The sequence below is a fragment of the Aedes aegypti genome, chromosome 2 (assembly GCF_002204515.2).
Source record: "Aedes aegypti strain LVP_AGWG chromosome 2, AaegL5.0 Primary Assembly, whole genome shotgun sequence".
NCBI lineage: Eukaryota > Metazoa > Arthropoda > Insecta > Diptera > Culicidae > Aedes > Aedes aegypti.
Window position 1 is genome coordinate 281,935,240 of NC_035108.1, and position 23,999 is coordinate 281,959,238.

Sequence of the window (23,999 nt, forward strand, 5' to 3'; positions counted from 1 at the left end):
CGATGTACATTTTACCTTCTTCGTCTGCTTCTCGCGTACTATACACAGGCATCTGCTGAACAGGGTTTGGCAGATCATTGCGTTTCTCGTTTCGATATTCCTCTATCCAAAAATCGTTCTTTGGTTGAGGACGAGGCGCTTTTCGAAGATTGGCCATTGGATTTGGTGGGATTTTGATCTCTGGCCTACATCCCATCGGAGGTGGTTCGAAAGATTGTGGTACTGGAGTCTTTTTCTCAACTGAAAGAACTGGTGGTGGGGGAGGAGGAGGTGGAGCAGGTGCACTGTTACCGTTGGTTTGTCCCTGTGTTGGCTTCCTTGCTACACTTGGAGGAGGTGGAGGGGGAGGAGCTGGAGGCCCCGTGGGAAATACCTGGAAGGGCATACCCATTGCGGCAGCTCCCAAAGTCGCCGCAGGAGACACTGCTGGTTGACTACTACTACTATTGCTAGTGTTATTATTCTATTCACGAGAAAGTTTTGTAAATATGTTGCTAAAATTTTCTAATTTTTCAACTAACCTGTGCTAGTGGGGAGACTTTTGGCTGATTACTCACACCTTCCGACTGTGCGTTCCGTGATATCCGTTTGGCCATACGGGGCGATTTGATCTGGGACAGGTCAATGCCACCAGGGGTATATGTGAATGGTTGCTTATCACGTCGCATCATGGCATTTTGCACGCAAGCCGGCGGTTCTGCTGGCAGTTGTGCCTGTATCCGTCGTGCTGAACTGCCGATTGTGGACTGTGGTGGACCGCCATAGCTGTTGGATTGAGAGATGAAAAATGTTGAATGTTAATATAGTTGTTTTCGGTGGATTACCAAAATAATTATTGTGTTTTGCGGAAAATTCAAAGTAAGATCGAAGTAATTCGGAAGCATACTTTACCCCTCTACCGGCAGCTTCATTTTTTTACCGCTAAAAAAATATTCACTCAAATTCGCGTCAAAAGGTTCGCTTGAAGATTGAATTTTACAAGAAATGTTCGAAGAGTGTGGATTTCTTAAATTAATTCCTGAATAGACCTGGAAGTATTGGGTAACTGACTGTTATTGTCTTATAGAAATTTCTCAACAAATCTATGGAACAATGAAGAAATTTTGCAAATTTCATAGAAAGAATTCCTTCCCTTATTATTTCTAGTTACAAACATGTTTATAAATCAAAAGATATGTGACCATTAACCTCGAGCCTGTATGCAGCTCCCTACTAATTTTGGCACTCAAGAAGTTATTGAATTGTACACAAATACAACAAATAATTTTCGGCTATATAAAGCGTAGAACGCGATTGAGCCTCAAATAAATGAAATATTCAAGAAAAGACTGCTCGACTCCTCCATAGGTTTCTTTTTGGGAATTCACTCACAACACTCACTCGAGGGAGAGTTTCGGGATCTAAGATGTCTTCGAGAATACATTAAGTAAATATTTACAAAAAGTTTTCCTACGAAATCTTATAGGGATAGCTATAGGGATCCTATAGGCCCAGGAGATCCGTCTTATAAACATTCCTCCACGGGTTTCCCAGGAGTTACGCCAGAAATTCTAGTTATAACTCGTCCATACATTTTTACACTGATAGGAATTATTCCACTCTTACAAGAATTCTTTCAAGAAATTGCCCATGGATTCTAACAGAAACTCTTCCAGGGTTTCTCAATGAATTTGCCCAGAAACCCTCAAAGAATTTCTCTAGGGGTTTGGTCCAGATACTTCTCTATGCATTCCTCCGGAATTTGCTCCAGGGGTTATTTATCAACAGTTTCTTCCAGAAGCTTTCCTAAGTATTTTGCCATATAAATTCCTTTATTTGGTGTTTCCTATAGAAAATGGTACAGCAATCATTCTATTAATTCCACCATTTCCCCGATGTTTTTGTAGCATTTCTCTAGAAAATCCCGCTGAATGTTCTCCAGCATTAGTTATTCCACCGATAAAATTTTGCCCGATGGTTGTGTGGAATTCAAAATAAAAATTTTAAGGAATGTTGTGGAGGGTGCAGTGGATAAATCATTGGATCATCCCAGGAAGCATTCCAGGTAAAATACTTCAAGAAATGTTTTGATATTTTTTGTTAAGAATCACTGGACATCCTTGTATAAGTTGTTGTTTTGAAACTTGAAGTAGTCCCGAACGAATATATTGTAAAAACACTAGGTAAGTTTAGTGAGGATTTTCTTGAGGAATTTTCGGAGGAATTCCTGAAGAAATCCTGTGAGTTACTCCTCGAGTATCTGCAGAGGAACCCTGATTGATGCTTGAAGGAAACCTGAGCGAAAATCTTGGACGAAATCATAAGAAAATCAATGGGAGAATCACTAGATGAATTCTTTTGGAGTAATACTGGAAGAAAACTCTGAAAAGACCCCCCCCCCTGGAGCGTGACAGAAATTGTGTACGACCCCTTGGTTTTTGTGTGGTATCTTGTTTAAGGAATAAAATCTTAAAAGTGGGTATCAAACCTAACGCAAGTACAATTCCTCACCTATGAAGTGAAATCTTGTAAGGAAAATAACATCATTGTTGACACACACCTCTAATTTATGCGTTTGAGCATTGTACAGTAGCGTAGTTAGGAGGGTGCGGTTCGCACCGGGCCCCAGATTCCTAGGGACCTCAAAATCAAGGTGAAAATTTCTGTTACCCGTCAAAAATCCGAATTCTACCAAACTAACATGTGAAACAGCAGAGGAAAAAAATCAGATTTGTAATGGTCTTAATCCCCTGATCAGTTAATATACATATTCAGATCAAGTTATTAGCTTAAATCTATTTCGTTGCAATATAGTTATTTTAAACACCTCATCTGCAAGTAATTATGGTTTTTTATGCATATGCAAGCTATTCTATAATCCAAAACAGATGTACCGTAAAACGAGGTAACTTTGATAGTTTTTTTTTTAAAGAAAAACTGAATATTTGTGCATTCAATTTAAAATATTCTTATTTTATGTTTTTAAAACAAGTACTGGTATCTCAGTTACTTACGTTAATTTACCGATTCTAACGAAAATTGCTCGTACATGAAGTGTTACAAAATTTATTTTCTTTTGCATTAATTTTGCTTAACTAAAGAACAGAAATTTTATTATTTCGTTTAGTATGTTACACTGAGCCAATTAATCCGATTATATTTATCTGGAAAATCATATACACGCATCAGAATTCATATTTGATAGGTTTTATTAACACCCAATAAAGACTATATGAATGTCCAACGAGGTTTAAATAATAACCATATGGAAGCCGTTTGAATTTCACATATAACTTATTGGATATCGTTTACCCATTCGGTAATTGAAAAATCAGATACATGTTATATGATTTTATATTGTGAAAAAAATCTGTTTATATTTAGTACTACGATGGCGGCCACTGCATACAATTTTGTAGCAGATTTTGGTTTAACGACGAGCTTTTGCAAATTTGTAACGGTAAGCTGGTACATATTAACTTTTCAATAATTATATAGTTTTATGTACATATTTCAGAATGTGAAACCATTATTTGCGAGCATTTACCTTGCTCGCTGAAGAAATTCGCTGCTAATTCTATACAACTGAGAACTTTCTAAAGTTCTGTTTGACGATATCTAGGTGAGATGTTTTATTCGGCAGTTAGTTTTGTGCTTAAATTTTGTTAACATAGTTCCATTGTTTTAGATTTTTGTACCGACCATCCTACAACAAAAATTACTTTGCTGCAGGTTCCAGTAGTAACTATGAGATGGTTAGGTAGTGGATTCGAATACCCGGATGATGAAAGATTTGAAGACTGGGGAAGTACTTGGTCCCTCTCAAAGCATGTCAAAAAAGAAATCATTTACGTGGATTCTAATACGTTATGTTAAATAAATAATTTTAAAATGTAGGGGAACATGGCCCAATTCGGACCTAGTAACAGTTTTTTGGCCATATCTTTTCAGCACGATGAACGGCATGAAAAGTTTTATGTTTTCGTGAAAGCGCAATTCAGCGCGCACATTTTTCTCTCACAGAGTTTTGTGATAGCTCCTACCAGGACATGGCTAGACATGTTTGAACCAACTTCTCCAAAAGGTCCGAATTGGACCTACCCTGTTCCAATTCGGACCCACCATGTTCTAATTCGGACCACCCTATATTTCATCGTTATTTGCAATGTTAGTAACAAAATATAACTCAGATTTCTTTGGTATTAAAGCTTATTAAACTTTTTCTGCAAGCGCAAGCATAAAAAATAAACTCAATGTGTGAGAAATTTCAAACTAATTCGAGTCAGAACAAGCTCAAGTGAAATATGAATTTCATTAAAAATATATCAGAAACTTGTTCAAAATTGGGTACAGTCAACTCTTCCTAACTCGATTTTGAACAGACTATCGTGTATGGGAGCTATCGAGATGAAGTACACATATTTTCAAATTTTATAGCTTTTTTTTTATTTATTTTGACAAAATACATTCAAAAAAGTAATTTTGAAGTTGAATATTGTAATATTTTCCACACATTAAAACTTTGCTATGAAATATCGCGTTGAAAAGGTGAACTTGTATGGGAAACTGAAACAGACAACAAACAGACTCGAAGTCTCGGAAATTCAAGTTTGAGAAGTATCTACTTAAATTTATGGATTAAAGTACACTATATTGAAGGAACTGCGCTTTCCTACGAGCTTGTGAACAAAAACACAGTAAATCGGATAAGGGATAGTTGACTGTACTGTACTCGTAAACGTTTTTTATAGCGTATTGCCAAACTATTTTGGATAAAGCTTGGCTGTGGTATTGATGGAGATGCTTTTCAAGTAGCTGATTTATTGATTCCTTTAGTTTTTGGTAATCTACCTCATTTCCTAGATTTTTTGCGAAGCCATTTTCTTGACCGCAACAGAAACAAAGGCACTATTAATCAATATTACAACTTCTGTGATTTTTTATCAAGTCGGGAAGATTTTTACCGGGTGGAGCTCTTAGAATAGACTGAGTACACGTTGAAAATCAAGAGGTCCGTATTGAACCATATCAAAAGGTCCGGATTGGATCAACACACATTTTGAGATTTTCAAACTTGTTGAGCACAAACGGTGCATAGACATATCAAAACCATATGGTCAGATGAAAGCTTAGGCTAGGGTGATTCGATTATAAAATAACACAGAGAGATTGGAGAATTATTGTCGTTTATAGAAGCTTGGAAATAACGCCAACCGACAGTATACCTGAACACTTCAAATCAATAAACTAATATAAAAAGCAAACGTAATAACTGAAAGGCGTCAAATTTCTTGTGTTAGATCTAAGCCAAACGGTGAGCAGAAAAACGGTACCCACGATCTTTACAGTATCGCCAGTATTGAGAAATGCTTGATGGTCCGAATTAGAACAGGGTCCGAATTGGACCAGGTTCCCCTACTACTCTAGCGTACTTTTATTTTTGAGATTTTTTTTTCAAATAATCATGTAGTAAATGCCATTTAAACATTATTTCAGTTTTATTAAAGAACCAATTATTATCTATATTTATTTTGGATGAAATGTATATGATTCTGTCTATAGCACCAACTTCCATTGGATTCCATATCCATCGTCTTTATGCTTAAAAGGTATGTGATTTTCATAATGAACGCTATCTATACAATAAGAGCTATATGAAAAGCATTATGGAAAAAAGCTATATGTTTTTGGTAATGACTTGAACATGATTACTTCTCAGAGTGTACGGGTCCCGCACTATCAAAGTTACCCACATTATAAAAGATACCCCGTTTTACGGTACCTACATTTTCAGGGATCCTGGAAAACTTGGGCATTGGGTAGTCTGAAATAAGAAACCCAGAATAAAAGATCCGATTGACCAATGTAGCATGAATCAATATCCAAATGGGTTTTTTAGGATTATATAGTTTTGTACATAGGGGGACATAGGGCAAGAGTGACACCCGGGGCAAAAGTGCCTAATTTCAATTCTAATTTCACGTAGTTCAAATCAATTTTTTGATGTTTAACTCAGGATAAGAATAAATTGAGTACCAATTGAGGGTTGTGCAAATATTACATTATTTTTTTTTAGTACAAAAAATAGAAAAAATGTCTTTAACTCACCAACACGAAAAATGCGAAATATTATAAGAATGTGAGACTGGAAAACAAGGTTTGACTCCCAATAAATACAAAACATATTAATTAACTCATTACGCGTGGTAAAGATGGACAAATTATGGGTGAAATTATGAAAAAAATCCACGTGCTCGGCTGGGATCCCAGCCGAGCACGTGGATTTTTTTCATAATTTCACCCATAATTTGTCCATCTTTACCACGCGTAATGAGTTAATTAATTTAATAACCATGCGGATTGGATTACCGAATAGCTCAATATAAGTGTCAGTTTACAAAACATATTGATTTTTCCGCACAGTATTGATGATTTTCAATTGTTTAGTATAGCTGTGAGGGATCTCAAATCATCATGTGTTTCTTATGTATTTGAAATCTATCGATAACATCATTTAGAACAAGAGGTGAGCTTGCCCCTACACTGGAATAATCTTCAAAAATTGTGCTAATCAACCATGATTTGAACCTATATATCTTAAGGTGTCCTTCTTGCCCCCAGCACCCCTATACATCTATGTTAAAAATAGAATTGAAAACTAAATTTTCAAAAATGTTGATGCCCTGGAACAATTTTTTAAAAATCATTTCGAGTTAACATTGAAATCACTTTTGAATCACCCTCTGCAAATATAACTTCGAGATGAGCTGTCGTTATGTAGATCAAAATGTCACTGAGCCTATGGAATTCATTTTTAATATAGAAAAATATCAATATTGAAGCGTAATAAATATGTTATACAGTATGAATCATGGGCTTTTTCAACAAACAACTGCAACTTTTTCATTACTAAATTTAATTAACGTGTTATGCTTGTCTAAAACGAGTACAGGAAATAGTTCGAGCAAGGATTCACAAATCATTGAAATTGACAATTAACAATTATGTGTTAAAATTGTGCAAGAAAATATATCAATGCTTCATCCTTTAATTCTCATTTAACTGGTTAAGAATTTGTTAAAATAAAGTTTTCAAAAGCTGATCTAATCGTTTGGTAAAATTTGTTTATTTGTTATAGAATAATTTCTAAGATTTTTTTATTTATGAAATTTCTAGAGGTTTAGAATCTTTTCAAATGTTGTCAAAGATTTTAACTGTTATACTAAGAACATGTTTTGGAAAGACATAGAAATATTAAAAGCTATGCATAAAGTAAGTTCATCGAAAAAGATCAATTATTACAAGGTTTCAATGTGAAATTTATAAAATTCTTCAATTTTTCTGGAATAAAATATTTTAAAATCTTGGCTTTCGAGAGCTCTAAGTTTGCTAAATTGACTTTTATGAGGAGTTCCATGCATTCAAAAATGTTTGGTCAAATAATCTTAAAATACTGTTCAAAATGACGAAGCTTATCGAGTTGGAAATTATCTCGACTTTCCAGGAAATAGAGTATTTTCGTACTACAGTCGGGTCTCCTATTAAACGCATTCCTATAACGTGCACTCCTATTACGCTCACTCCTATAAGACACACCAGGACGTTATAGGAGACCCAGGGCTTATGGGATTTCATCACTTTGGGGGTGTTGTTGAATATCTCGTATGCCAAAAGAGATAGCACAGTACTGTCTTCGGCGAAGTTTCAGTGCTAAGTACGATCTACCTTTAGGAGTTGAGGATCATCCTTAGTTGAGAACTTGGCCGGTAGGGGCGCTTTTTCTGATTTGCACTATATGAACCATGAGGGATAAGAATGCAAAATTTTGTATCATATGATATCTCTAGATCCTGATGTTTTGGAAGGTTGGTGTCTTCGGAAGAGTTGTTCAGTAGCTCAAGGGCTGACATGCGGTGGTCATTCTGATACGGAATTACGCCACCAGGCGGCGCTAGTGGACATGAAATTTTTGTTTTGCGCATTGCTCAGAAGCCTGACCACTTAGAAAGATGGCGTCTTCGGCAAAGTTGCTCAGTATCACAAGGGCTAACATTATTTGAGCCGAAAGTTTCGAATTTTTGCCACTAGGCGGCGCTAGTGAGCAAAGAATTTTTGTTTCGCGGATAGCTCAGTAGCCTGACCACTTAGAAAGATGGCGTCTTCGGCAAAGTTGCTCAGTACCACAAGGGCTAACATTATTTGAGCCGAAAGTTTCGAATTTTTGCCACTAGGCGGCGCTAGTGAGCAAAGAATTTTTGTTTCGCGGATAGCTCAGTAGCCTGACCACTTAGAAAGATGGCGTCTTCGGCAAAGTTGCTCAGTATCACAAGGGCTAACATTATTTGAGCCGAAAGTTTCGAATTTTTGCCACTAGGCGGCGCTAGTGAGCAAAAAATTTTTGTTTCGCGGATAGCTCAGTAGCCTGACCACTTAGAAAGATGGCGTCTTCGGCAAAGTTGCTCAGTACCACAAGGGCTAACATTATTTGAGCCGAAAGTTTCGAATTTTTGCCACTAGGCGGCGCTAGTGAGCAAAGAATTTTTGTTTCGCGGATAGCTCAGTAGCCTGACCACTTAGAAAGATGGCGTCTTCGGCAAAGTTGCTCAGTATCACAAGGGCTAACATTATTTGAGCCGAAAGTTTCGAATTTTTGCCACTAGGCGGCGCTAGTGAGCAAAAAATTTTTGTTTCGCGGATAGCTCAGTAGCCTGACCACTTAGAAAGATGGCGTCTTCGGCAAAGTTGCTCAGTACCACAAGGGCTAACATTATTTGAGCCGAAAGTTTCGAATTTTTGCCACTAGGCGGCGCTAGTGAGCAAAGAATTTTTGTTTCGAGGATAGCTCAGTAGCCTGACCACTTAGAAAGATGGCGTCTTCGGCAAAGTTGCTCAGTATCACAAGGGCTAACATTATTTGAGCCGAAAGTTTCGAATTTTTGCCACTAGGCGGCGCTAGTGAGCAAAGAATTTTTAATTCGCGCATAGCTCAGTAGCCTGACCACTTAGAAAGATGGCGTCTTCGGCAAAGTTGCTCAGTACCACAAGGGCTAACATTATTTGAGCCGAAAGTTTCGAATTTTTGCCACTAGGCGGCGCTAGTGAGCAAAGAATTTTTGTTTCGCGGATAGCTCAGTAGCCTGACCACTTAGAAAGATGGCGTCTTCGGCAAAGTTGCTCAGTATCACAAGGACTAACATTATTTGAGCCTAAAATTTCGAAATTTTGCCACTAGGCGGCGCTAGTGAGCAAAGAATTTTTGTTTTGCGCATAGCTCAGTAGCCTGATCACTTAGAAAGATGGCGTCTTCGGCAAAGTTGCTCAGTATCACAAGGGCTAACATTATTTGAGCCGAAAGTTTCGAAGTTTTGCCGCTAGGCAGCGCTAGTGAGCAAAGAATTTTTGTTTCGAGGATAGCTCAGTAGCCTGACTACTTAGAGAGATGGCGTCTTCGGCAAAATTGCTCTGTATCACAAGGGCTAACATTATTTGAGCCGAAAGTTTCGAAATTTTGCCACTAGGCGGCGCTAGTGAGCAAATATTTTTTGTTTCGCGGATAGCTCAGTTGCCTGATCAGTTAGAAAGATGGCGTCTTCGGCAAAGTTGCTCAGTATCACAAGGACTAACATTATTTGAGCCTAAAATTTGGAAATTTCGCCACTAGGCGGCGCTAGTGAGCAAAGAATTTTTGTTTTGCGCATAGCTCAGTAGCCTGATCACTTAGAAAGATGGCGTCTTCGGCAAAGTTGCTCAGTATCACAAGGATTAACATTATTTGATCCTAAAGTTTCGAATTTTTGCCACTAGGCGGCGCTAGTGAGCAATGATTTTTTGTTTTGCGCATAGCTGATTAGCCTGACCACTTAGAAAGATGGCGTCTTCGGCAAAGTTGCTCATTAACACAGGGACTAACATTGTTTGAGCCCAAAGTTTTGAAATTTTGCCACTAGGCGGCGCTAGTGAGCAATGATTTCTGTTTTGCGCATAGCTGAGTAGCCTGACCACTTAGAAAGATGGCGTCTTCGGTAAAGTTGCTCAGTATCACGAGGACTAACATTATTTGAGCCGAAAGTTTCGAAATTTTACCACTAGGCGGCGCTAGTGAGCAAATAATTTTTGTTTTGCGGATTGCTCAGTAGCCTGACCAAAGTTGTTCAGTATGACAAGGGCTATCGATTTTTCTGGAATTGTCACGTTTAAGTAAAAGTGCCTAGAGAAAAATACATACATTATATTTTACATTTGGATAAAAGTGTGGCTAATTTCCTAGTATTTTCGACGGATTGGGAGAATTTTTGATCAATTTTTTGATATGAGAAAGAGCGAGGATCCATTTACTACTTAAATGTGTGATCGTTAGCTATTTATATGAACCAAAGAAAAAATATGTATGGTTATTTTTATCTCGTCATTGTATGAACTCCACATTTTCCAATATATGGATTGGATAGAAATGAAGTTAGGTCAGAATGTCAGTAATTACTTATAAATTGGGAAATCCATTCGCTAATAATCTTAATGAGATTACTAGGACTGGCCTTATCTCTTCAGTTACACAACACTCTTGTTTGAATATTTTTATAATATAAACCTTCTTTTTCATAACGATAATTCAATTCTATAAAAAAAACTTTTTCTCCCGATTTCTTCGTATATATAATACAGTAATGACCCGATTTTGTCTGCCCCCGATTTTGTCTACCCCCAATTTTATCTACCCCCGATTTTAGCACCTTTTTAGACCCGATTTTGTCTACCCCCGATTTTAACACCCTTTTGACCCGATTTTGTCAACCTTCAAAAAAAAAACATTATTTTAATGTGGAAATATTAGGTACAACCATATTGTAAAAAGTCAGGTGTGACATTGGCCACGTCTATACGATCATCCAAAGTATGAATTCACTTTATATCACAGTTGTCACAGAATACAGTTACGTTAGGGATCTTGTATATTATTACGGTTCATACAAAAATATAAAAAAAAAACGCTGTAAACATCAACAAAAACATTAAGCGAAGTCTATGGATAAGAATAAATATAAAAAGTAGTCGAATTTTATTTCCCGATTTTAGCTTTTTCCCGTTTTAGTCAACCCTAAATGCAACATGGGGCTGACAAAATCGGAACATTACTGTATCTAGAAATTCTCGGCTCAAATAATGTTAGTGCTTGTGGTACTAGACAACTTTTCTGAAGACTTTTTTTTTCTAAATAATCAGGCTACTGAGCTATCCGCAAAACAAAAATTATTTGCTCACTAGCGCCGCCTAGTGGCAAAATTTCGAAACTTTCGGCTCAAATAATGTTAGTCCTTGTGATACTGAGCAACTTTGCCGAAGACGCCATCTTTCTAAGTGGTCAGGCTACTGAGCTATCCGCGAAACAAAAATTCTTTACTCACTAGCGCCGTCTAGTTGCAAAATTTCCAAATTTTAGGCTCAAATAATGTTAGCCCTTGTGATACTGAGCAACTTTGCCGAAGACGCCATCTTTCTAAGTGATCAGGCTACTGAGCTATGCGCGAAACAAAAAAATATTTGCTCACTAGCGCCGCCTAGTGGCAAAATTTTGAAACTTTCGGCTCAAATAATGTTAGCTCTTGTGATACTGAGCAACTTTGCCGAAGACGCCATCTTTCTAAGTGGTCAGGCTACTGAGCTATCCTCGAAACAAAAATTCTTTGCTCACTAGCGCTGCCTAGTGGCAAAAATTCGAAACCTTCGGCTCAAATAGTGTTAGTCCTTGTGATACTGAGCAACTTTGCCGAAGACGCCATCTTTCTAAGTGATCAGGCTACTGAGCTATCCGCGAAACAAAAAAATATTTGCTCACTAGCGCCGCCTAGTGGCAAAATTTTGAAACTTTCGGCTCAAATAATGTTAGCTCTTGTGATACTGAGCAACTTTGCCGAAGACGCCATCTTTCTAAGTGGTCAGGCTACTGAGCTATCCTCGAAACAAAAATTCTTTGCTCACTAGCGCCGCCTAGTGGCAAAAATTCGAAACTTTCGGCTCAAATAATGTTAGCCCTTGTGATACTGAGCAACTTTGCCGAAGACGCCATCTTTTTAAGTGGTCAGGCTACTGAGCTATCCGCGAAACAAAAATTCTTTGCTCACTAGCGCCGCCTAGTGGCAAAAATTCGAAACTTTCGGCTCAAATAATGTTAGCCCTTGTGGTACTGAGCAACTTTGCCGAAGACGCCATCTTTCTAAGTGGTCAGGCTACTGAGCTATCCGCGAAACAAAAATTCTTTGCTCACTAGCGCCGCCTAGTGGCAAAAATTCGAAACTTTCGGCTCAAATAATGTTAGCCCTTGTGATACTGAGCAACTTTGCCGAAGACGCCATCTTTCTAAGTGGTCAGGCTACTGAGCAATACGCAAAACAAAAATTTCATGTCCACTAGCGCCGCCTGGTGGCGTAATTCCGTATCAGAATGACCACCGCATGTCAGCCCTTGAGCTACTGAACAACTCTTCCGAAGACACCAACCTTCCAAAACATCAGGATCTAGAGATATCATATGATACAAAATTTTGCATTCTTATCCCTCATGGTTCATATAGTGCAAATCAGAAAAAGCGCCCCTACCGGCCAAGTTCTCAACTAAAAGGATGATCCTCAACTCCTAAAGGTAGATCGTACTTAGCACTGAAACTTCGCCGAAGACAGTACTGTGCTATCTCTTTTGGCATACGAGATATTCAACAACACCCCCAAAGTGATGAAATCCCATAAGCCCTGGGTCTCCTATTACGTAGATTCCTATTACGCCCCCCAACCATGTGTCTAATAGGAGACCTGACTGTATATATACATATGTAAAAAGATCAATTGAGAAAGAAATCTTTCAGCTAGTAACTGTAGAAGAGCTCCTAAGAATATTTTCATAAGCAATAAGCTTTAGGTTAAAAAAAATGAATAATATACATCAACAACTAATTCGGGAATCGAATCTACCATCTTCGAATTGAAAAAATCAATGCGGCATACTCATTTGACAAACAGAATGATCTAACGCCAATCATTTCATGGGATCATTTCAATCAACTTGCCCTACGGCAATACCAAGTCTGATACTGGATGCTGCAAAACAAAAATCATTCTCGAATGTGGGTGGAAACCCTGAACCAATCCGCAGTTTGCGTATTTGTCCGAATTCTGCAGTTGCTTTTAATTTCGCACGTTTTGTTCATGGACAACTCGCCGTATTTTTGTTCTGCGGAAATGCGTATTGGTATAAAAATAAATATCGGAAAATAGCGCATGCAAACTACATATATCCAGCCTCGAATGGTCTAACCAACCGTTATGGTGGTGCTATTCTTTTAATAAAACGTTCTAAAAATATCGATGATGCGAGCCGGATCAAACTCGACGACGACGATGGCAAAATCTGATCAAGCTGAAGAAAAATTGAGCCGATTTTTCCGTTCTACCACACATTGCCCAAGAGGGGGAGCCGACTAGGGTTACCGGACGTACTTTTCTCAGAGTATACTGTATTCATTTTGTTCTCTAAAGAAATGCGTTCTATTATTTTTGAGAAATTTTATATAAAGTGTACTCTATTAGCTACGGATATACTATACGGATATATACGGATTTTACAAGATTAACTATAATTTAAAACGATTAGTTGATGCATTCTGATAAAACTATGAAATATAGGTTCATAAACACAAAAATAAGAATAGCCTCTAACAATTTGAAATCTGACAAAGTTTTGAAAACAAGTGTTTAATTAGGATTCTTTAGATATTGATATTTGTGCACACACAAACTGTTATATTTGCTAGCTAAATACATGGTATCAATATATCTGTTTATCTTGTTTTCTGTAATATTTTTTTTTACCTTCGATTGAATATTGAGCTTTACGGTATTTCTAGTTCATGCAAAATATGGTAACCCTATGAGTGACACTCACACGTCTATATGATAGCACATAGTATGAGATCCACTCTACTCTAGAGGCCCAACTTCTTTTCCGCCACTGGGTTGATTTTATTTTCAATCCGACAAGTGGGTGTTTTGATTCGTCTTTCTAATCGAAATGCGAAAAACGCTGTCTGGTGTCAATGTACTCGCGTATGATCGTTATTCGCGCCGAGTTTCGCGTCATATGGTTCAAATGACGCTCGTATGCTTCCGGGCCGGATACAGATGCGTATATTTTATAGGGGGTACATACATGGTTTTTATGTGAAATTGAGTTTTATTTCAGTGGGATGAAATCGTCGTTCTCTGTTACTTTTTGCATGTGCTCCATGTTGTCACACTTGAAGAATTGTAAAACATTTGGAAAACTTCTTGTGAGACTACTTTGAGTATTCGCTTATTTATGAACATAATTATGTGAGGTGTGTCTAATAATATTCAAAAATATGCATTTTTGCAAAAAAAGCCTTTACAAAAAACGAAATGCTCTGTTTATTATAGAGAAGAAGTATCAGAAATGATCCGAACAGTATCGTAGTCGACCTGTGCAAATCAGCAAATTTTAGGCGTTGATAGTGACAACGAGCAACTCTGAACCTAACTTTCAACAACTAAAAGAGTAATGAAAATGAGCCTATATAAATATAGATACAACCTTCTGCAATTATGTTAATTGAGGTATCAACTAGTGTACTTGTCATTCTGGGCTCAATTGAGTTCGATAAACTAGTATACGGAACGAAACAGTAACATAGGGTCAATTTTCAATATATTTGAATCAAATATCCCATACAAACTTCAAGCTGAACACGCCAGCTGGTGGAGCAACCAATTGAGTTGAAATTTTGGGAGAGCTTTTTTCTTACTCTAAGGCTCTTATCTAAGGGGTGTCCCGTTGAGTTTCACAACTTTTTTTTTTAAAACCCAGTCTAATCAAGACAGACTAGGCCGTAAGTGGCGAACAAAATTTTCAATTCAGTTTTTCATTTCAAGAGGGAACCTGCTGCTTCTAGGCACTACGCCCTCATTAAATTAAGGAAATTTCGATCACTTAGAGATCTAAAACCATTGGGAAATCGAACACAGATCCCCCATTATCATGACTTTGTTCCACCTCGAGGACGTTACCAGGATAAGCCCATCTTCTAAAAAGTTCATACTCTTTTTACTGTCATGGTGGTTCGAATGCTATTCAAGTGAGAAATTTTTTCTCTAAAATTATATATTTCTAATGAAATTTGAGAAAAAGCTCAGTTGGTATTTGACGAGAAAATTGTAATTTGCGATCTAGTATTTATCGCAATAAAGAAAATAAAAATAAAAGCTGTGTAATGTAAGGGTATTTATACCGGGACATCTTGTGTCGAAAAATCCCAGAATTCGAGAAATTTCGAGATTTTCCGAATCCCAGTAAATAATTTCTGACATCCTGAGCAACCCGGGATCCCAGGGTGATCGTTGAATTCAAGGTAATGATCTTAATTTTAGCTCAAACAAATAAATTGTTTTAAATATTATGAAGCTTCTAGTTTTAATCTTCAATTGGCTGAACGGATAATTAGCTGAAGTCAAAAAATACATGCTTTGTTCCATATCATGATTGACATTTTTTTGGCTTGTGATATTAAATCTTTATGGTCTCAGTATTTGGAAATATCAACAATAGTATGACTTTAGTTTTCAATAGCCATTTCCCAAAACATTACGTGGATTGAAAAAAAACTGTGTTTTAAGATAGTCCAGGAAGTTTTTTTTAAAAGTAAATATCATGACTAAATTTTTTTTTTTTTTAAATTATTTGAATCAAAATATCTAAGAAAAGTTATATGAAACTTAAAGCTAATTTGAAACAAGAGGACTCTTACAAATATCTGATGTCTTCTGAACTTGAGAAAGCATGTATCCTTATATTATTTTGGAAGTGAAACCAGAAACATTAGCATTTTATAAGTTTCTCCAATGTTTTGTATTTGTTTAATTGATGTTCTCAGAGTTGTCAAAAAATTATTACCAAACATCTAACAAAATGCTTCCGGTTGACATTTTTTTTAAGAACAAATTGTGTGTTGGTATTTTTTTTTTAATTTCTTTATTAGTATCATTCCAAACATTACATTCATTTCTTATATTTAGGTGTTCTGTGTTATTAGACAACACTATCATCCTAATTTGGTAAAAACAATTTAAGATTTTATTAACATTTTGTTAACAACATATTACATTTCATTTGCCGTAGCAGTTCAGATTTTTTACAGGTGAGTCGATTTCACCTGCTTATAAGAGAAAAAAAAAAACACTTTGAATATACTTAACCTAACTTAACCTAACATATAACGCATTAATCGTGGCAATAGAAGATTGTAACGATTTTTGCCTGAAATTATTAATTATTTTATTTGACATTTGTTCCAATGTTTCAACATTGGATATTCTATGTAACTCATTGGTACTATACCAGGGAGGAAGCTTCAGAATCATTTTCAAAATTTTATTTTGAATTCTCTGCAGAGCTTTCTTCCTGGTATTACAACAGCTAGTCCATATTGGTACAGCATACAACATGGCTGGCCTGAAAATTTGTTTGAATATCAAAAGCTTGTTCTTAAGACAAAGTTAGTGTGTTGGTAACCTTTACTGATCTACTGAAGGTATAACTGTCAAACCATCAATAATATTCCACCAATGTCTGACATTAGGTCACTCTAGTGATGCATCCATTCATAACCAAATTTGCATAATTTTGCTCCCATAAAAAAGTAAAGTAAAAAGCGTGTTCAAAATTGGTTTAGATTACTTAAGAAACTTTATTTGTATGATAGAGAGGTAAATCGGGAGTTTTTATCGCATTCAACTGTATGAATTTGGTGGTGAAAAATCTCATACTTTTAGAAAGATGTATGCATATTTACCGATCTACAACAATTTGTAAACGTCTTTCGTCAAATATTTCGTTTGATAATCTCAGAATAACATATTATGGAAATAATACATGGAAAATAAATTCGATTTTATCATAGCAGTGTTGCCAATCTGGACCAGTGGCGCGGGAAGTGGGTAGGACAGGTAGGACATGTACTACGCACAAAAACAGCTGGGTAGGACAGTCGAAGGATTGTCCTACCCATGATTCAACAAAAAAAAAAACTGTTCAGAAGAAACTATTTAGCACCTTTTCAATATACATACATACTCGATACTTGTTCTTATGGAGTATGGATGACACAATAAAGTTTTTCATTGTATTCTAATGCCTTGTGACATGATTTGTTCATGACCCCCAAAACTTCTGGCTCTTTCCAAGATCGATTGAGAATATCAATAGTGAAAATCCTGGTAAGCTAACTGTAAGAATCGTTACAAGGAACTTCTTTAACGATTAGAAAAACAAATGGAATTCTTCTCTAGGGCATTTCTGAATGCTATGGTTTATGAAAAAATCTACGACTAACCCTTTATATGTTCTGGGACAAATTGCCGTGAACATTCCTGGAAGTAATTCTTGAGAAGCTTCTGGAACATCCATAGAGAACTATCACTATTTTAACCTAACGTTTCGACACGGGGATTGTGTCTTCTTCAGGGGAAATTATTTTATCGTTTATGTTTAGTGTTTGGTCTAACTTTAACTGTCATTTGTTTGAAATTTCGTTGGTTTATGACTATTCGGAATCAATTTCTCTTAACGTATTTATAGGCAAACCAGAGCACTCCAACGCTATTACCTCCAGTAATTTTCTCATAAAACACATTTTTTTTCACTAACACTTCGGAAGAATCGTTTTCTCCTTGAAAATAAAAAATGTTTCGACAATTTTTAAAGAAACCCTACAATGATTCTTGCACCGATTTTGTCATTTATTCCAAGAATTTTCATAAAGATTATTTCAGATATTCGTCCACGATTACTCTTAGAAATTGCTCAAAAGTTCGCTATATTATTCGATGAAATTTTACAAGAATTCCTCAGGGATTCGATATTTAGTTCCTTCAGAAATTTCTCTCGTCTTTTCTGCAGCATTTTATTTAAAATATTATTACCACAGCAATATTTCCTTAGAAAATAAAAACTAAATAACATTTCCAAACCCATTGGATTTTTCAATCAAAAGTTCGACCTTTGTGGTGTAATCAAAGTTTCCAGAAAAACAATAGCAGTTGAAACAAAATAAATACCATACAGTGAACCTTCAACATATTGGCTATAATTTTGCTGAACATACTTTTGTCAAAATATTTACCCATTTTTAGTTATAACAGTTCCAAAATTGGTTGTCTTAAACGAACTTTTGCCCCACCGGTGGGACAAAAGTTCGCTGATTGAAACACAAAATATCGATACTTTAATGACAGGCATACTTTATACCAGCCGTCAACTTACACACTAAATTTTCATCACACACTAAATTTTCATTACACACTAAATTTTCATCAAAAAATTGCCCAAAACATGGTTGATTTCAATATACCCAAAAATAGCAGGTTTTAGCAAAACTAAGGGAAAATGTAATATTTTGGTGACATTTTTCACACGATCAGGCAAATTTCGTAAAATTTGAAGATAATATGTGGATTTTGGGCAATTTGATTTTTTTTCCGTGATTTTATACATGGGTCGAACTTTTGCCCCGCTGATTTGAACTTTTGCCCCACTATGGGCCAAAAATTGTTTCCAAGCATTTATGCAGAAACTAATACACCTCAAAGCATCCTTATGGTAGGCCAAGAAACGCCCTTACATAAAATATTGAAAAAGATTTTATCTTTATTTGGTTCCGTGAAACGAAAGTTTGACCAAAAATTACAATATTCACGTTAAAAAACAACAATTAGTCATAACTTTTCCAAATCTCAACCGATTTCTATGATATTTGGAGTGAAAATCTCCTACTTGAATAGCATTCGAACCAACATAGCATTTATCGGATTTGTTATGAAATTTTGTGGAAACCTACAGATTTTGATAAATATTTTTTCAACTGCCCCCTCAAAATACCAAATTGGTCCCAAAATTTTTGAAAGGGGGAGACAAAAAGTCAAAATCAAATTTATATCGACCTAATTTTAGCAATTTATTAAGAGAATCCTAGAAAAAATTACTACTATAATCCAGGAGTAAATCGCTTAAAATTTTATCAAAGGATCTCAGGATTTTTTTCAAAATTTTCTCCATAAAACTCTGAAAAATTTCCCAGGATGAATAACTGTAACAATTTTTTGAAGACGCCTTGAGAAATGTATCAAAAAATTCGGAAGAATTATTGAAGTATTTTTATTATTCTTGAAGTACGGGAATGTTAAAGGAAAATCAGTAGTAATTTCTGTGGCCAGTTATGGAAAAATTCCAAGTTTTATTCTCAAGGGTATACAAAACGAAATTCTAGAAAGAATTACTTAAAAAGTTCGTGAAAAATCACTATCAAACCCCTAAAGACATATCCGGAGTAATATGTGAAAGGAAACTACAGTAAAAAGAGTAGTAATACTTGTCGTAATGTCACAAAGAATTAAAAAAAAAATGCCATGTCACAATGAACTCAAAAACAATATGTCGTGGTTCCTGTTAGGTTTATATTTCATTCAACCTGGAAGAACCTGAAATTATCGGGGAATTTCAATTCTGTTCATGAAAAGACACCCTGAAAAAGCTTTCTTTATCTTGTGATAATGACTGACATGATAATGAGGTGGATAGAAGCAAAGGGGCGTCAGGGACAAAAACCTTATTGCGAGAAAATCTACTTTGAGCGTTTTCAGCAATTTTCTTATTCTAACAATTATGTTTTTTCCTGTTGTTCGGAAAAATCACCTGAAGATATTGTTGAAAAGCTAGGAAACAGTAGATTGTTGTTAGTATTCTCAACGAAAAACTACCCAAAATGTCACTTACACTTCTTTGCGTTTCGGCCCCTGAAATATAGCGACTTTCTCTTTCCAACCAAAGATTCCATAGGGTTAAAACTTTTCTTAGCTTAATCGTGCACAAAATATTTGACAATGTTTGTCCTACCCATGGTTCCGAACGTGGACGCGCCTCTGATCTGGACAATTTTCCTTGTGTTTTGAGAGGTCTTCGTAAAAAACGCATTTTTCTCTAGTGTGCTTCAAATATGACGTGGGACTAATTAAGCAACTCTATGAAGGTGGAGATTATTTTTCGTATAAAGACTACAATTATACTTCCGTAAGGACGTACTTTGAACCTTACAATTCAACTCATTTCAGTTGCCTTGAAATTTCAAATAAATTGTGTTTATTAATTAATGATTAATTTTATTAGAAGGATTCTTACTGATCTTATATTTTTGAAGAACAAGCACTTTTCTAAATTAAATAATTGTCGATTTTTTCAGCCAATTTTTTGATAATTATTGATTTTGATAATCTACAAACATCGATTGTTCTAAACTTTGTTCCATATTAATATGAATTTTTATTAATTTGGTGGCTATTTATCACAATATCGAACAATATTAGTCGAACGATGTACAGGAAACCGATTGCGATTTCATTGATAAATTTAAAAGATATAGCATTCTCAAGGTATATAAAATGAACCTTACGCCATAAAGTAGGCAGTTTTTTGAGAAAATTTTGCATTTTTGTGATAGTTCATCAAATTTGCTAAATTTGTAAAACTTTCAATAGCGGAAATACTTTCCGCGATATCGTTTTAAGTCAAACATTACTCCTGATAATAATAAAAAAAAAACAATCCAAAGACGCTGAAGTTTATTTAGATTTTTTTCTTGGATTCTTTCAGAATCAAAACCACCAGGAATCTAAATATCCCAAATCAAAGAAATTCGGTAAAATATTTATTCAAAAACTTCTTCAAGGATATACAATTTTTACTTTTTTGGGAATTTCTTCAAGCATACCTCCAGAAATTCATAAGAAATTGAATTTTCTAAATTCCCTGTATTTTTTAAGGAATTTATTCTTGAATTACTACACAATTCCTATCAGTGATTTCTGATGTAACATTGCACGGAACCCATGGTAAAAATGTTTTGAGGAATAACCTTTTGTGGATCTATTTTTAAAGAATTCAGTGTGGGCTTCTGAATAAAATCGTGTACACTGTAAACTCAATATACGAGCTAGGTTGGGGGTGCGTAAATTGGATTGGTGCGTAAATTGAATCAGTGCGTTAAACGAGGGAGCTTAGTTCGTAAAATGAGGTTTTGCCTTATGGAGTCTACTTGTATGAAATTAATTTATATTATTTAGAGAAATTATGCTAATTTCGTACCATTAACATATTATTGATATACTGGGGATTAATCAGGCTAGAATGTGTACAGGTTAAGGTCTTCCAAAAACTCTTTGAAGTTTGGGCATATGATTCTACATGAGTTAACGGAGAACAATTTATCATTTCTATGTAGAAGAATGTCTCACAATACTGGACCCTAGAAGATTGCTATATTTTGAAAAAGAGTTTGTATTCTCAGATCCGAGTTTGGTAACTAAGCGAGTACAACAGGAGTTTCGTCCAAAAACTTTCTGGAATATATACCTGCAATGAACTGGCTAAATACAATCCTTTGATATTGTTTTCTTTGTTATGGCCTTATCTATTCATAGCAGTAAAATGAGTTGTTAAAATCTGTACCGATATCCTAGGTCCTCTAAGGACTTCATTTAAGCTATCGAATATTTTATTTATTTGTACTGATGTTTTTGGTCCTACAAGGACTCAATAGAATATAGGGCTTGGGTTCTACGACCGTAATAAGTGATTAGATGTTAGTTTTCAAATACTCCAAAGGCCGCAACCATTCCTGTGAGTAAACGGTGTAATGTATTAATTAGTGCGGATGTCCTAGGTCCTCCAAGATCTAAATCGAGTTAAGGCCTTGGGATCTACAAGCGTAATCAATTATCAATGAATGCTTTTCTGATATGACACAGGCCCTTATCTATTCATAGCAGTAGAATGAGCATGGTTGTGATTTGTAGCGATGTCCTAGGTCCTTCAAGGACTCCATTTAATATAGGCCTTGGGATCTACGTCCGTAATAAGTTATCAGAGGTTAGTTTTCAAATAATCCAAAGGCCCCCAAACGTTCCTGTAAGTGAACGGCGTATTGTATAAATATGTGCGGATGTCCAAGGTCCTCCAAGGTATATATGAGTATACTATTATCATGATTTGTAGCGATGTCCTAGTTCCTCCAAAGATTCCATTTAATATACGCCTTGGGTTTCGAAAATACCCATATTGCATAGGTTTCTAACGATTTTCCCAAACCAGAGGTCGCCATCTTGGATTCCTAAATGGCGTCAAACATCGATTTTCGTCATCCCCTCGACGTGCCCGTTCCGAAAATACCCATATTGCATGGGTTTCCAACGGTTTTCCCCAATCGGAGGTCATAATTTTCCACATAATTGTCTAAACTCAATTTACGCACTGTGTAAAAAAGTGACGTAAATTGAGTTCACTTTAAAAAAAGTGACTTAAATTGAGGTAGCGTAAAAAAAGACTTCGTAATTTGAGGTTTTAGTGTATTCCAAAATTAATTCTTGAAGAAATCCCTGCATTATGTGTTGGAAAAACTACACCAACATTCCCATTTCTGGAAAAAAAATTAAATAAAATACTTAAAGAAATATCTGAAAAGAAACTTCTGAATGATTCACTGATCAACTTTTCGGAGCATCCTATAAAAACTAAAAGATATCCAACCGAATAAATACCTGTAAACCCTTTAATAATTTCTTGAAAAATTTTTGAAGGATTACTTAGAAGAACTAAGAAAGAAAAATCTTAACTGAAACTCTTATAAAAACATCTGGTAAAATCGTCGAGAATATCTTCGAGAAAAACCGCGCGGTAGTCGTAGGAATCTTTTGTTGAAATGCCTCAAGGAATTCCTGGAAGAATAATAATATTCAAGAGACTTAGCTTTCGGAATTCCCATCATTTTCTAAAGAGAGTGCCGCTTGTGGAAGTTTGTAGGGAAATACGTAAAATAATTTTAGGCAATTTCAGTCAATTTTCTGGAAGAATCCCTTTATTATTTATTCGAGGCATCCTTGAAACAAGACTTTAAAGAATCTTGAAGGAATTTCTTGGGGAACCCTCACCAAGAGAAATGCTTGGAGGTGTCTTTAGTGAAATGCTTGATCCAATCGTTAAAAGAATTCTGTAGAGATACTTCCTATATTTTAATATTAATTCATATATTTTCAAACATTTAAAAATTGCTTTGATAAACTGAAGAGTTGACAGCATCGTGCATCACAATTTCAAATTGTATCCTACTTCTGTGAAAAAACTGCTATTTTTGACATTTTAGAATAATTCTGATCAAAATTTAGTGTGTGTTCTTTCAAAAACTTTACTTTATTGTTGGTATTGTTGTTGTAGTATTACTACACAAAATATCAATATTTTGTATTTCAATGGGACACTTGTTCCGAGCTTTTGCCACACCGGTAAGTCAAGAAACAGAATTACATAACAAGTTAATAATTCAATAATCTCATGTGTTCAGACATGCTCAGGCATTGTAGGATACATGTGAAAAATGGAATTTAAGTGTCACAAAATTGTTTTAATTGTTTGGTGAAGTCGTTGAATCTATCGCCGTTAAAAAAATGTCAACTTGTATGCAAGTACACTAGCTTGTATGCAGATGTATGTAAAGAATATGTATCATTGAACTTTGTAATATTTTCGTGATTAAAAAGGTGCTTTTTTATCTGGAAAAGTATTGTACCTTACCATTTAAAATAAACGACGAATTTTGTACGGATGCTGTAAGCATGTCCAAGAATTTGATAACATCTACACTCCCGTGCAAAAGTTTGGGTTCACCCCCTCAAAACATACAAAAGTGTTCTGTCCATATCTCTGTGATTACACGTCCAATTAAAACTCTTTAAGCCGCATTCGAAAGGCAAAGAGTTATTCTTACTTCATATGTATTTTTCCAAAAACATTTTTTTAATTTTGTATACTAAATTTATACTTAAAGTTGTGACATTTTTCAAAAAACACATAGAAAAATCATATCTAATTTCCTCAGCATTGGGTCGACCAAAATTTTAAATCAAAGTGTCATTAGA

At 35.6% G+C, this 23,999-nt stretch overlaps 1 protein-coding gene across 17 annotated transcripts in view; it reads right to left on the reverse strand.

Annotated features, from left to right (window-relative positions):
- Positions 1-23,999, reverse strand: part of LOC5565778 (proline-rich extensin-like protein EPR1) — a 115,409-nt gene that overhangs the window by 25,492 nt on the left and 65,918 nt on the right. For 16 of the 17 annotated variants that reach the window (XM_021845197.1, XM_021845198.1, XM_021845207.1 and 13 more), the window contains exons 2-3: positions 522-765; positions 16-463 (exon numbers count right to left, since the gene is read on the reverse strand). In XM_021845197.1, the coding sequence (XP_021700889.1) occupies positions 16-463; positions 522-765 (692 nt within the window). Of the gene's footprint in view, positions 1-15; positions 464-521; positions 766-5,765; positions 5,867-23,999 lie in introns of those variants that run through there. The other variant, XM_021845195.1, reaches the window with a different exon arrangement.